The sequence below is a fragment of the Thalassophryne amazonica genome, chromosome 6 (assembly GCF_902500255.1).
Source record: "Thalassophryne amazonica chromosome 6, fThaAma1.1, whole genome shotgun sequence".
Classification (NCBI taxonomy): domain Eukaryota; kingdom Metazoa; phylum Chordata; class Actinopteri; order Batrachoidiformes; family Batrachoididae; genus Thalassophryne; species Thalassophryne amazonica.
Genome location: NC_047108.1, coordinates 127,838,641 through 127,854,388, shown reverse-complemented (window position 1 = coordinate 127,854,388; position 15,748 = coordinate 127,838,641). Strand labels below are relative to the sequence as shown.

The 15,748-nt window shown below is 40.6% G+C and overlaps 1 protein-coding gene across 2 annotated transcripts in view; it reads left to right on the top strand.

The window, feature by feature from the left end:
* klhl21 (kelch-like family member 21) overlaps positions 1–15,748 on the top strand; it is a 51,858-nt gene that overhangs the window by 29,854 nt on the left and 6,256 nt on the right. For both annotated transcript variants that reach the window (XM_034173428.1, XM_034173427.1), the window contains exon 2: positions 11,683–12,767. In XM_034173428.1, the coding sequence (XP_034029319.1) occupies positions 11,741–12,767 (1,027 nt within the window). In that variant the 5' untranslated portion in view covers positions 11,683–11,740. The remainder of the gene's footprint in view (positions 1–11,682; positions 12,768–15,748) is intronic.

The window sequence follows — 15,748 nt, the reverse complement described above, 5'->3', positions numbered from 1 at the left end:
TACTTAAAAAGCCATCACTTGACCCAGCTATCTTAGCTAATTATAGGCCAATCTCCAACCTTCCTTTTCTCTCAAAAATTCTTGAAAGGGTAGTTGTAAAACAGCTAACTGATCATCTGCAGAGGAATGGTCTATTTGAAGAGTTTCAGTCAGGTTTTAGAATTCATCATAGTACAGAAACAGCATTAGTGAAGGTTACAAATGATCTTCTTATGGCCTCGGACAGTGGACTCATCTCTGTGCTTGTTCTGTTAGACCTCAGTGCTGCTTTTGATACTGTTGACCATAAAATTTTATTACAGAGATTAGAGCATGCCATAGGTATTAAAGGCACTGCGCTGCGGTGGTTTGAATCATATTTGTGTATTAGGCAGTATTATTAGACGGTATTGCTTAAATTTTCATTGTTACGCAGATGATACCCAGCTTTATCTATCCATGAAGCCAGAGGACACACACCAATTAGCTAAACTGCAGGATTGTCTTACAGACATAAAGACATGGATGACCTCTAATTTCCTGCTTTTAAACTCAGATAAAACTGAAGTTATTGTACTTGGCCCCACAAATCTTAGAAACATGGTGTCTAACCAGATCCTTACTCTGGATGGCATTACCCTGACCTCTAGTAATACTGTGAGAAATCTTGAAGTCATTTTTGATCAGGATATGTCATTCAAAGCGCATATTAAACAAATATGTAGGACTGCTTTTTTGCATTTACGCAATATCTCTAAAATCAGAAAGGTCTTGTCTCAGAGTGATGCTGAAAAACTAATTCATGCATTTATTTCCTCTAGGCTGGACTATTGTAATTCATTATTATCAGGTTGTCCTAAAAGTTCCCTAAAAAGCCTTCAGTTAATTCAAAATGCTGCAGCTAGAGTACTGACGGGGACTAGAAGGAGAGAGCATATCTCACCCATATTGGCCTCTCTTCATTGGCTTCCTGTTAATTCTAGAATAGAATTTAAAATTCTTCTTCTTACTTATAAGGTTTTGAATAATCAGGTCCCATCTTATCTTAGGGACCTCGTAGTACCATATCACCCCAATAGAGCGCTTCGCTCTCAGACTGCAGGCTTACTTGTAGTTCCTAGGGTTTGTAGGAGTAGAATGGGAGGCAGAGCCTTCGGCTTTCAGGCTCCTCTCCTGTGGAACCAGCTCCCAATTCAGATCAGGGAGACAGACACCCTCTCTACTTTTAAGATTAGGCTTAAAACTTTCCTTTTTGCTAAAGCTTATAGTTAGGGCTGGATCAGGTGACCCTAAACCATCCCTTAGTTATGCTGCTATAGACGTAGACTGCTGGGGGGTTCCCATGATGCACTGTTTCTTTCTCTTTTTGCTCTGTATGCACCACTCTGCATTTAATCATTAGTGATCGATCTCTGCTCCCCTCCACAGCATGTCTTTTTCCTGGTTCTCTCCCTCAGCCCCAACCAGTCCCAGCAGAAGCATTGGTGCTGGTGCTTATCTCAGTTGTCTCAGTTGTCTTGCTAATTTGATTGATTTAGATTTTTATCCATATAAACAGTACAAATGGGTGTTTGAATATACAGGGTTTTTGTACATGGTCACCACACTGGATCCATTGGCGATCAACATTGGTATTTGGCACGTTTTTTATGCCGGATGTCCTTTTTGAAGCAACTCCAGGAGAAACACACAAAGCTCCTGGTCTTTGTAAGCAACCAAGTACTAATCATGACCTACCCTGCTTACCTTCTGAGATCAGTAGGATCAGTGATCGGCTGCATCCAGGATTGGTACTCCCAGGGGTCATGGCTCCTTCCTAAGTGGTCTCCCAACCAAATGTTAATCATGACCTACCCTGCCTAAGCTGGGCAGACACTGTACGATATTTTCAATTGTTGTACTCGTCTCCAGCTCAAACTGTACAACAAAACTGCATGGTGTAAAAGTTCAGAGCACATGATTTATGTTCTCATACTATATGGCCTGATGCGATCTGACTGCTCACATTGTACATTCAAAAACTACACGTTGGACTCGTGTTTCCGGAAGCAAAACATAGGCCGAAGCTTTTTACTTTTATTTGCATTTCTTATTTTTACAAAAACTCGATGGGAGACATCAAAATAAAAAAAAAAATAAATAAAAAAAATACAAGACTTTACATGAGTTCAAGAATGGGGGGGCAGAAGCTGCTCTCCCAAAGAGATGATCACTGTTTGTGTTCTCCGGTGTTTGCACAGGCACAGTGCGAGATGTTGGGGTAAATCAGCTCGTAGACGCTTATAGCGCTGCTTCAGCAGCGGGATACTCTCACGAGGGCCGACCAGAATATCAAATGGGTTTGATTTTCATCTGAGCATACGATTGCCGATCTGGAGGTGGTCATGAGAGGTTAAACGCAGCTTGTTACGCCATGTATACTACACGATGCAGGACACGCGATTAAGCTGAAACTTGGCATGATCCAAAAAATTCTCCCACAAGTGAAAAATCGTCTGAAAAAGGGTCAGAAGTCGCACAGTGTAAACCCAGCTTAAGCTGCTGAGATCTGATGGGATCAGGCATACACAGACCAGATTGGCTGCTTTGTATTTATATGTATATAACTATTATTATTAAACTGCAGTATTATTTTTCACTCCTAATGAAACTGGGATTTAATTAAATTTTTATAAGACACCATACAAAAGCACAGGCTGGGAGGTTTGCACAAACTCAGCCAAATATTACATTTGTCGGACGGACCGCCCATTTCAATAAAATATCTGATTTTCTCACAAATAAGGAATAAATTGCCTGTCTGTTTTTTCCCTATCCTTTTGTCATGTATTAAATGTGTTCCTTCTCAGCTGATGTCTGGCGCAGACAGTTTTTAGTGTTAACCACAATGGAAAATAATTTACTTTACAGAGACATTTTGCACAACGTTTATATTAAAACTGAAAACTCATGGAAGCTTGAAATTGTCCTACCTGTTTAAATCCAGGCGACTCCGCAGTTAAATAATCCATTTATTGCTGTCTGCGATCCCTAGTAGATAAAAACGCAAAAACATAATTTTCCTGTCAGCCTCCAAGACTTTGTTCACTGAAAACAGTGGGACATCCAGCATGTTGCTGAATGTCAACACGTAAACTCGATTTTCTCCATTTTCACGTCCACAAGGTCCAGAAGTGCTCCTGTGCTCACACTGTGTCACACTCTGATTGACAAAGTATTTACATATTTTGTTCATTGGCAAATTCATCAGTGCCTCATGGAGTTGGGATGGTAATGGACAGACGACGTCACATTTCCACCAAGCATCTGCAATGAGCAGAAGGATTTTCACAGTTTATTGAAATTCTGCATTTCAGAACAAGTTTGCTTTGAAAGCACAATGTCATGTTTCTTCACTGTTCATGCGCCCGCACACGCGAGAGAGAGACACAGACAGAGAGTGGGGGGGGTGGTGAGCTCTCTTGTGTTGGTCTTTTCTCGACCGGCGCTGTAGTTTGGTCAGTCAGAAAGCCAGAATGATCCGTCAGTCAACCGCAGGGAAAAAGTAGAACAAGCAGAGCACAAACTGGCAAACAAAGGTGCAGGCAGCATTAAACTTCCTGTTTCTTGCATAAGAGCCTTTTACAATAAGAGCACAGGTCAAATGAATGACGACATCACAACGCGAAGAGACGGCAAAAACAGATTTTTGGTGCTTTTTACAACGTGCTGAAGGTCATTGGATTCACTTAAGGCACTTTTCCACTACACAAAACCAGCACTACTCGACTCGGCTCTACTCGGTTTGGTTCCAGGCGCGTCTTTTTCCACTACAAATAGAACCTCCTCAACGTGGGTTGGGTCGTCAGAGCAAACTGCAGTGACGTCGTATTATATGCAACATAAACAATGGTGGACTCTGTGTTTGCTGCTCTGTGAGTTAATTTAGATTAATTACAGCACCTATCACACCTTCAGTCACACTTTGCTCCGTTTTGTTTTGACGTCACTGACTTGGTCTGTAAATAAAGTATCTTGCTTTGATAACTTCTTGTTAAATCTCAAATGTGAGAGTTTGTGCGTTTACTGACATTCATGCACAAAATGTTGATTCGGTATTAATGACTGTTAATTAACATCGTCACTGAACTCAAACAGGCTTAAAACACATTTAAAAAGTTTGTTTTTTATCCAGATTTTAATGTTCAATGGACAGTTTTTCTTTGTAGGCTCTCAGTTGTCCAGGTGGTTTCCATAGTAGAGAAGCTTGAATCTTCGACTGGACTGGGTTGCTTGACGCGAGGACGTTTCGCTTCAAATCGCAGAAGCTTCCTCAGCTAAAATTCTTGCTCTGGTGGTCTGACTTCTGTCTTGGCTCTTGTAGAGAAGAATAATCAAGAAGTCACAAAAGCTAGAGTTTTAAACCTAACCAGACCCCTCCTACCGAGAGGCAGACTGCTATAGGCTAGTGACTAAACAATCGCTCTAATTAGCACCTATTGTGCTCTAGTTAGCACCCTCCTAATGACAGGGCAGCTGTCCCTCTCCTGATGGCTCCCTTGACGACTCTGCTGATGACGTGAATGACTCATTACCATGAACAAAAGACTGAAACTGCTTTGACCTGAGTACCACATTGTACACAGGGGATAAAGCGTGTCTCAGACCCCATCCCCGGTTAAGGCTGGGTTTCAAACGTTTCACAAAGAATGCCTCCTTGACCCCTCTCTCAAACCATTTCTTCTCTCTAGCTAATATTTTAACTTCCTTGTCCTCAAATGTGTGGTTAGTGTCTTTAAGGTGGAGATGAACTGCAGACTGAGGTCCACTGGCGCCCTCTCTGTGGTGCTGGTATAGCCTTTTGTGTAAAGGTTGCTTAGTCTCACCTATGTAGTGTTCGTTACAGTTTTCCTGACATCTGATAGAATACACTACATCAGTGGTTCTCAAACTTTTAATACTGTGTACCACCTGAGAAACAATTCAGCTGTCTGAGTACCACCATGATGACCGATTTTAAAATATAGCCATATATGCCTTCTCAATTAGCTTTAAACACACAGGAGAGATGTTTATTCCTTATTGTGGTTATTTATTGTTACCTGAATTGTTACCTTACTGAATCAGACAATGTGGCACCAAGTCCAACTTTTTTGCTGCCTTCTCCCCACACATGATGTGTGTTATTTTTTTAGCAAGTGGTAGACATAGCTTCGAGCAGATGGTGTGTGGCTCACCTGACCTAGCTACGAGCAGGCTAGCTTCGTAGGAAGCCTCCTGTGCGTCGGCTGAGGGTGCAGTACAGGAACGAATGGCGGACTTTGACTGCTTCAGCTCGTCATGTTTTCTTCAAAAAAAGTCCACCGGCTTGTCTTTTAAAGTCGGGTGTTTAGTGTGTAGGTGCCGTTTGAGATTGGCTGATTTCATTGAGTCGTTGCACAGTACTTCAGAACACACCACATTGTGGCTTTGGTTCTTCCTCAGCCCCGCTCCAAAAGAACCCGAGCTCGAGATATGTTGGGTCATATTTTCGTGCAGCTTTGCGGCGCTTTCTGTTCGAAGAAGCCGCGGACATTTCAGGGTCAGCGTTGCATCTTTCGTTAGCACTTGAAGTAGTGCTACTCAGTTCTGCTTCCACATTGCTCGAACCAATATCCTCTCGATCCTAATCTGCAACTTTTCTTTTCTCTGTCTTTTTCTCTCCACTTAGCCACGGTTTTAAACTCATTTCGACGTTAGAACATTACATTTATTTACCCTTCGCATTTACGTTTCTGTTCCTGCTTGCACCAACAATTTGAAGTGAGTGATCCCATGATTCCGTGCAGCCTGTACGTACCTACGTAAGCAGAGTACGTTTGCAACAAATATTTTTTAAGACACAATTTTAATTATCTCAAGCTACACATTTAGTTTGAAACGTTTATTTATAATGCATTGTATTTTTCCGATTTTTTTTTTTTTTTTTTAAGTGAAAATGTAGAAAAAATGTGGAAAATCATGACATTCCCCCGCGTACCACCAGAGAGCGCTCGCGTACCACAGCTTGTGCACATTGCTCTGTTTGTAACTAGGGATCCTGTCCTTAGGGTAAACTAATTTTTGTCTCAAGGTGTTAACCCGTTTAAAATAAACTGGGATATTGTGCTGTCTGAAGATCCTCTGTAGTTTTTCCCCTACTCCTGCTAAATAAGGGAGAGACACTCCTCTTCTTCTTGTCTCCGTCTCCTGTCTATCTGGTCTGTTTGTCTCTGGGACTTCTGCACTTTGTCCTGGGACCATCGTGGGTACCCACATACTGTGAGGGCTTTCCAGACAAGTTGTTGTTCTTTAGCCCTTCCGTCTGCAGTTGTGCCCAGTCCCTACAGGTGGCCAGTGGTGTCAAAAGTACACACATTTGTTACTTAAGTAGAAGTATAGATACTGCAGTTTAAAAACACTCTGGTAAAAGTTGAAGTATCAACTTGACCTCTTTACTCAAGTAAAAGTGAAAAAGTATGTGCTCCAAAACCTACTTAAAGTATAAAAGTATAAAGTAACCTTTAAAAAAAAAAAAAAAAAAAAGTAGATGCCACTATATGAATTGAAAGCTTAATTTAAAAACTGATTCATTCTACATGTGGCCCAAGACCCAAAACCCAAAATTACCCCCCAACACCACCTGCACGAAAATGTTTCAATTCTAGAAGCTCTGAAATGCAATCTGGGACTATTCCAGACAATGCAGTGAGTGCAGCGTCCATTTAGTGAGGGGGAAAAAAAAAAAAAACTTTCCTTATTCAGATTCATTCCAGTAGTATTCTGCTCTTACTACAACCCCTGGCAAAAATGATGGAATCACCGGCCTCGGAGGATGTTCATTCTGTTGTTTAATTTTGTAGAAAAAAAGCAGATCACAGACATGACACAAAACTAAAGTCATTTCAAATGGCAACTTTCTGGCTTTAAGAAACACTATAAGAAATCAGGAAAAAAAAATTGTGGCAGTCAGTAGCGGTTACTTTTTTAGACCAAGCAGAGGGGAAAAAAATATGGAATCACTCAATTCTGTGGAAAAAATTATGGAATCATGAAAAACAAAAGAACGCTCCAACATATCACTAGTATTTTGTTGCACCACCTCTGGCTTTGAATGACATTGACCCTATGTGTCTTTTTGCAAGGAATGTTTTCAGTTTTTGCTCTAAGGCAAGATGCATTATCATCTTGAAAAATGATTTCATCATCCCCAAACATCCTTTCAATTGATGGGATAAGAAAAGTGTCCAAAATATCAACGTAAACTTTTATTGATAATGTAATGACAGCCATCTCCCCAGTGCCTTTACCTGACATGCAGCTCCATATCATCAATGACTGTGGAAATTTACATGTTCTCTTCATGCAGTCATCTTTATCAATCTTATTGGAACAGCACCAAACAAAAGTTCCAGCATCATCACCTTGCCCAATGCAGATTCATCACTGAATATGACTTTCATCCAGTCATCCACAGTCCACGATTGCTTTTCCCTTAGCCCATTGTAACCTTGTTTTTTTCTGTTTAGGTGTTAATGATGGCTTTCGTTTAGCTTTTCTGTATGTAAATCCCATTTCCTTTAGGCGGTTTCTTACAGTTCGGTCACAGACATTGACTCCAGTTTCCTCCCATTCGTTCCTCATTTGTTTTGTTGTGCATTTTCGATTTTTGAGACGTATTGCTTTAAGTTTTCTGTCTTGACGCTTTGATGTCTTCCTTGGTCTACCAGTATGTTTGCCTTTAACAACCTTCCCATGTTGTTTGTATTTGGTCCAGAGTTTAGACACAGCTGACTGTGAACAACCAACATCTTTTGCAACATTGCGTGATGATTTACCCTCTTTTAAGAGCTTGATAATCCTCTCCTTTGTTTCAATTGACATCTCTCGTGTTGGAGCCGTGATTCATGTCAGTCCACTTGGTGCAACAGCTCTCCAAGGTGTGATCACTCCTTTTTAGATGCAGACTAATGAGCAGATCTGATTTGATGCAGGTGTTAGTTTTGGGGATGAAAATTTACAGGGTGATTCCATAATTTATTCCTCAGAATTGAGTGAGTCCATATTTTTTTCCCTCTGCTTGGTCTAAAAAAGTAACCATTACTGACTGCCACAATTATTTTTCCTGATTTCTTATAGTGTTTCTTAAAGCCAGGAAGTTGCCATTTGAAATGACTTTAGTTTTGTGTCATGTCTGTGATCTGCTTTTTTTCTACAAAATTAAACAACTAAATGAACATCCTCTGAGGCCGGTGATTCCATAATTTTTGCCAGGGATTGTAGGATGCAGCAGTTTCCTAGTTTGGCAGATAGTTCTGGAGAAAATCACTGAAGAAATTAACACATTGAAAATATGGTTTGACCGAAACAAACTGTCATTAAATAAGACAGGGATGAAGTGGAGGTGTAAGAGTCACTAGGTGTTCACAGGAACGGGCACTTATTATGTCTTTTGATCATATTGTATGAAAAACAGAAAAAAGGGGAAATTTCACACTTTTATAGTTATCTTTACAATGAAAGTGTGTTAAGAAATTTGTTCTCGTAGTCTATGATGACTTTTTCACCTTTTTTCAGCATCATTATATGCAAATATTGCTGTTTTGTGCTTGTCCCACACCCAGACTCTTGATCTTCCATGATAAAAATGAATGGTAAAGAAACATTTTTTTCTAATGTTTTAAAATATCTCTGAATAAAATATCAGTAAAATAATCAAAACATAATTGGGGTATTCAATGTCATACAACTGTTGTGATTTTTTTAAACAAAATGTAGTTGTCCCACACTATTGCCGTAATTTCCACCACAACACTGTAATGTCCCTTTAAACAGTTTGTATGAAAGATTGTTTGGGTAGTTTCTATGGAGCTAAACAGTGACATCAGAGCACATGTATATAGCGCCAAATCACAACAAACAGTTGCCCCAAGGCGCTTTATATTGTAAGGCAATGGTGTGGTGGAAATTACATTTACAAGGCCAGTAGTGCCTGTCGTTAAAGAATCACCCATGTATGTATGTATTTATTTATGTATGTTCATTGTTAGTTGCTTTTATATTTTCTGTTGTGTTTCTATTCAGGTTCTTTTTGCCTCTTTCTCTAAAATTGTATATAATAATCATTAGATTATTAATATATAAACAAAAAAAAAAATTTAAGAAATATTACAATTTGAAAACAAATGCACCCGCACGTAATGAGAGCTGCAACTGCTTAATGCTAAGTTTTAACATTGAAAATACCATAGACATGCTAACACGTTAGCGTTGCTCCCGTTTTTAAGTTATAAAATACATCTATCAACTGTTTCAGAAGACCATAACAGGTCGGTTTAACATAGAAAAGGTAAATAATACTCACAGAAGTATGCTCTTTAGGGTTTTAGAGGGGGGAAATTAAGCAAACGAAAGAAAGAATAAATGAAGCAATAGGTCGAAGCATTGCTTCAATCTGCGAACCACTGCTTCGATTGGTTCACGGTTCAAAGCAAAGCTGTGCTGCAGAAAAGTTGATTACAGGCGCACATGACGTGAGATATATATATATATATATATATATATATATATATATATATATATATATATATATAGATACAGATATATAAACATTAAACTGAAGCCAAGAGTAACGAGGCTGTTTGTTTTAAAAATGTAAGGAATAGAATAAATATTGTCTTTGGGAAAGTTACGTGATGTGAGACACGTTATTCTTCCCAGTGATGACAAGTTGCTGTGTGGTGCTGGACGTTGATACAGATGCTGAAGCTGGTGGTCAAAACCTCCTCACTTATGGAACTGGATTCTTCAACAAAAACACAAAATGGCGAAATGTCAAAAAAAAAAAAAATCACAGTAATGGCACTAAATTAGTCAAATGTACACATTTGTTGTCATGCTGACTTTTGTCAGAAGTTACTACTTTAAAGTGGTGCACAGAGTTAGCTAGCTCGCTAGTTAGCAATCAGCTAGCTCACTGTGTCCGCATACAGGAGACAACGATGTTACTTTAACACAAGTTTAGACTCAAAATCTTTGTTAAAGTGTGCTTCCCACCAATGGGATAAGTAACATTTAAACAGTGCTTTCAAGCAGACTACAGACAAAGTCACAAAAACACTTACCGTCCGTCGCCTCCAACAAAGCTGTGGCCGAGTCGCGGTCATCCTGCCTCCCGGTGCTCGCCGGTCGGTGTCCGTAAACAATGTTCCTGCGGTCGAACTGTTTCCAGCCCTTACAGTATGACCTACTCTGGTCGTTGTGGTCCTGTAATCACTTTAAAGCTTTTTTAGCAGTTCTCTGCGTTGCTGTAATGTCCGGTACCCGTGAGCGCCTAAAGACAGGAAGATTTTCTCATTTCGGATCGCTTCATCCACCTCGTTGTATTCTCTCCTCTGGCACCAAACACAGAAATGTCCACAACTCATCAATGGACCATAGTGTGGTTTTGTGCGAGTAAAAAAAAAAAAAAAAAACCTCGCCGTGAAACGAAAGAAAAGGACGGTCGCTTTCACACCGCTGTGAGTATTTAAAAATGGCGGGTTTGATTCTCGTCTCGGACGGCGCGCTCATGACTCGTCCAGTGACAACATTCTCTGACCTGTCAGTGGCCAGCAGCCTGTTGTAGTCACATTTTAGTATCGGCTCGGCTCGCTTGGAACCGCTCCTGAGCAGGTACCAAAAAAGTACCAGGTACTAACCCTAATGGAAAAGCAAAAAAAAAAAAAAAAGAGTAGAGCCGAGCCGAGTAGTGCTGAGTAGTGCTACTTTTGTGTTGTGGTAAAGAGCTTTTATTTTAGGTGGTCTTTTAATAAACTTGAATTAAAAATAATTTAATTTTGTGGGGTGGCTGATGCTCAGCCCTGGGGTCTCAGACGCGTGAATGTGGTACTTGGCTATTTGTGAACATATGAAGGATTTTAGCTTTTTCCCCCTCTTTGCTGTTCTTGTTGTTGACATTTGCTTTCGCCTAGTTTGTGAGGATGTTTTTAAGCTATTCCTGCCACCTTCTGTGTGTTTGCTGTCAGCACTGCTGAGATGCTTTCAGACGTTGATGGAGAATATTATAACAAGAAGCCCTCTGTTTTGATCTGCTGCTGTGCTGATGGCGACGAGGGGGCCTGGGCTCAGCTGGCACGTGTCTCATATAGAGCTGTTAGTCAGACTCACTGACCGTGGTGACATACCAGTGGGGGTGTTCAAACTCTCCCCACAGCTTCAAACCACATTGTGTTAGGTGTTCTCCCCGAAACTCCCCACCTCCCAAACCCTTGACTGGAAATGGACACTGCAACTATATTTATAGCTCCTGCGCACAGGCGTGCTGTCTTAACATGAGTAAGGAGCTGCTCATATTCACCACACCCGACTTATCTTCACAATCATATATTCGAGACTGTTGAACGGTTACGTTGCCTGACTGGGCTCTTTGGGTAAGGGGGAGAATAGTTAGTGTTTTGACCAAAAACATCATTTGAATCAGTGGTGTATTTGCTTATGTATTTGTCTTTTTTAAGTAGCAGATGCCTATTTACTATTTAAAATTACCAGTGGAAATGAAGTCATGGACTTTGATGTGGTTCTGAAGTTGAACTGATGTGACTTCGTAAATCTTTGTAATGCTTTACAGGACCTTTTTACAAGATTTGATTCAGATTCCACTTTGCCGTTTATGTATGTTTCTGGTTTTGTGTGTGTGTGTTTTAGATGAAAGTAGCAGTCTGAACAAAGCCACCAGTAACTGAGACGCCTTCACAGAGGAGAGATGGAGAAGCCAGTGCTGCAGACCCAGCCATCCACTTTACCTTTTTTTGACACAGCCCACGCTTTCAACCTGCTACGGGGAATCCATGAACTCCGCGCCGAGCGGAAGTTTTTCGATGTGACTCTGTGTGCAGAAGGCCGTGAGTTCCACTGTCACCGCACAGTGCTGGCTGCTGCCAGTACCTACTTTCGGGCCATGTTCGCTGGAACACTGAGGGAGAGTGCTATGGACCGAGTAGTTCTGCACGAAGTGTCGGCTGAACTTTTAGGTCTGCTGGTGGACTTCTGCTACACAGGACGGGTCACCGTCACTCAAGATAATGTGGACCTCCTGCTAAAGACGGCTGATCTGTTTCAGTTCCCTTCAGTCAAAGAAGCCTGCTGCGCTTTTTTTGAACAGCGGCTGGATGTTTCCAACTGCTTGGAAATACAGGACTTTGCAGAGGCCTACGCTTGCAGAGACCTGGCAGCGAGCGCACGCCGCTTTGTCCTCAGAAACATAATGGAACTGGCTAAGGGGACGGACTTTGATCGATTGCCGTGGAAGCGTCTTCTTGAGATCGTGTCCGACAGTGAACTTTGCATAGATAAGGAAGAGACTGTTTATCAAATTGCGGTGCGCTGGGTGAAGGCAGACCTCCAGAGACGACTACACTACTGGCCCGAACTACTCCAGCAGGTCCGACTCCCTTTTGTGCGGAGATTCTTTCTGTTGGCCCATGTGGAGAGCGATCCACTTGTGTACCTTTCACCCACCTGCCTCCGCATGGTGAACGAGGCCCGTAGCTTCCAGTCCTGTGAGTACGATCGCCACGACAGGCCCTGCCACCGCATGCGGCCACGGCCATCCACGGGATTGGCAGAAATCCTTGTTGTGGTAGGGGGCTGTGACCAGGACTGTGACGAATTGGTCACCGTAGACTGTTTCAACCCCCAGACTGGACAGTGGCGCTACTTGGCTGAATTCCCAGACCACCTTGGAGGTGGCTACAGCATAGCTGCCCTCGGAAACGATATGTATGTTACAGGTATGTTTTTCTTCCTTTTTCACTACTGTGGTGATACACAGCATTTCTATTATTGAACATTATTTTCAGGTTCAGAATTGGATAAATATGACATCCAAAACTGCTGAAGTGCTAAAGTGCTAAAAGTTTGTATAAAGGTGCAAAATCTGTCATCAATTCTTGAATCTTATTAGAGGAACTGCATTTGATATGTATTTGGAGGAAATTGAGGCTTTTTAGAAAGATGTAATGGATAAACAGCACATAAATCTCTCAAACAATAAAATGAACTGTCAAATATAAATTTCAAAGTAAGAATGATTTTTCTATCACATTTTGTGTCTTGAAGTTCAAATTCAGTCGCATCATTCTGTCACTTTTTGAAGAACAGACAACAGTGCGCAGTGAGACTCACAGAAACCTGTAAACTCTACTCAGTACATTTCCATTCCTGCTCTCCTCCATCTTGTGAAATGGCCTTTCAGGGTGCTTATAAATAAACTGCATCATCTTCGGCTAGTGGCTACATGTGAGCAAGACTAACTGAGGCAGGACAGTGTGTGCTGCCAGGACTGCAGTGGTGCTATCATCATCATCATCATCATTAGTCAGCAGACTGGCCTCTGCCACAAAAAAAAAGGATGGTGCTTCTGCTGAGAAATTGTCCTAATATTGTTTCATCTTTATCATTTTGCATGCCTTTTGTTTTGTACCAGTATGAGGAAACATGACAGGAATGTACCTTGGCTTGAACCAGACTATGAAACTGTTGATTTATACCAAACTATGAGGAAGGTGTATTATTACATCCTTGTAAAGACGAGGATTAGTTTAACATGCTTGTTTGAGTTGGAATACAGTCTAACTATAGAATTCTTCACTTATGAAATTACATTTTTAAACATATCTGTCACTGTGTCAGTGATAGTTGGTTATAGTAACATAATTCTCAGTGTATTGAAATATTCAGCATTGAAAAAAATAACTGAAAATGTGTTATTACCTGAAAAAGATTTGATGAGGTGTTTTATTTTTCCCTGTACCATTGACAATATGGTTTCTTCTAAATGTTGGCTGCTTTGACAGCAGGATTACTCAAAAGCTATTGAATCTATTTTGTTCTAGACTATAAAACATTGAATTATGGGGAAAATTTGCACAACCTTGTACAACTGGAAAACTTAAAACTGAATAATTCCCACTATGAGTTCAAGCATATTAGTAATTTCCACAGAACTTGACAAAAATATTAGCTCTAACTGACAGACTGTTTAATTTGGTGTGTATTCACAAAACCGGACACAACCATGTCATTTAAAAATGCTTAAATTGTAAAATCAGGTTAGACTGCAAAAATCTGTTTTGACAAAACATGCTGAAAATATTGGATGTATCCAGGAATAGATAACAGTGCAGTTTGCGGTGGCTCTGTGAAAAGGGGGGGAATTTTTTTTTTTTTTTAACCATTTCAGGTCTCCTAACTTTTATCAATACTTGTCTTAGATCAGGGTCTGTTCCAGCTGCTTTTAAACATGCTGTGGTTCGACCTCTTCTTAAAAAACCTCACCTGAACTCGTCAGTTTTATCCAGTTTTAGACCTGTGTCTCATCTGCCATTTCTATCTAAGGTTTTAGAAAAGGTTGTCTTTTTTACAGTTACAATCATTTTTAGAAGACAATCACATTCTTGAAAAATTCCAATCTGGGTTTAGATCGCGACACAGCACTGAGTCAGCACTTTTAAAAGTTCATAATGACATCACTTTGGTGGTGGATGCAGGGAATCCTGCTGTGCTGGTTCTGTTGGACCTCACAGCAGCCTTTGATACTGTGGATCACACAGTACTTGTTTCCTGGTTAGAACATTTTATTGGCATTCATGGTACTGTACTTAAGTGGTTTAGCTCATATTTGTCTGAAAGGAGCTTTTCTGTCATGATTGGGGACCTCTCCTCATTAACTGCTCCTCTGTGCTGTGGAGTGCCGCAGGGTTCTGTCCTTGGGCCTATTCTATTTTCTTTGTACATTCTGCCATTGGGGTCAATTATAACCCAGCACAACCTGTCCTTTCATTGTTATGCAGATGATCTACAAATCTGTCTGCCTGTAAGGACTAATGGGAGTGATGCTTTGTCATCATTATTTAATTGTATTCGTGATGTAAAGCAGTGGCTGTCCCAAAACTTCCTTTACCTGAATGATGGTAAAACGGAGATCATGGTATTTGAGCGCTCTGGCATACCAAATGTGGTAACACCAAACTTTGGTGCTTTGGCTAATTATGTAAAACCAGCTGTGAAGAATTTGTTTGTGATATTTGACAGCTGTTTGAGGTTTGATCAACAGATAAACTCTGTTGTCAAAGCTAGTTTTTTCCAACTTCGCCTTTTGGCTAAAATAAAGCACTTTCTCAGTAGATGTTATCTTGAGACAACCATTCATGCTTTCATCAGCTCCAGACTTGATTATTGTAATGCACTTTATTCGGGCATTAATCAGTCGTCTCTTGCACGTCTCCAGTTGGTGCAGAAAGCTGCTGCTCGTCTTTTAACAAACACTTTTAGACGTGAGCATATTACGCCTGTCCTGTACTCACTCACTTTAGAATTGACTTTAAAATTTTAATGTTTGTTTGTAAAGCTATTTATGGCCTTGCACCTCCCTACTTGCCTGAAATTTTAACTTTGCGCACCTACAGTAGGACATTACGGGCGTCTGGCCAGCTTTACTTAGATGTTCCAAGGTCAAGATATAAACACTGGGGTGATCATGCTTTCGCGGTAGCCGGCCCCAGACTGTGGAATGAGTTACCTCTTGAGTTACGTACTATTCCTGACCAAGCACTTTTTAAATCTAAGTTAAAGACTTATTTATTTAAACTGGCTTTTAACACTTAGTGGGGAGGTGATGTTCTGTTTTTTATGTGCTGTTTTAAAATTTTATTCTATATGTGTTTTATTTTTGTGAATTTTTGTTTTTAATGTTAAGCACTTTGGACACCAG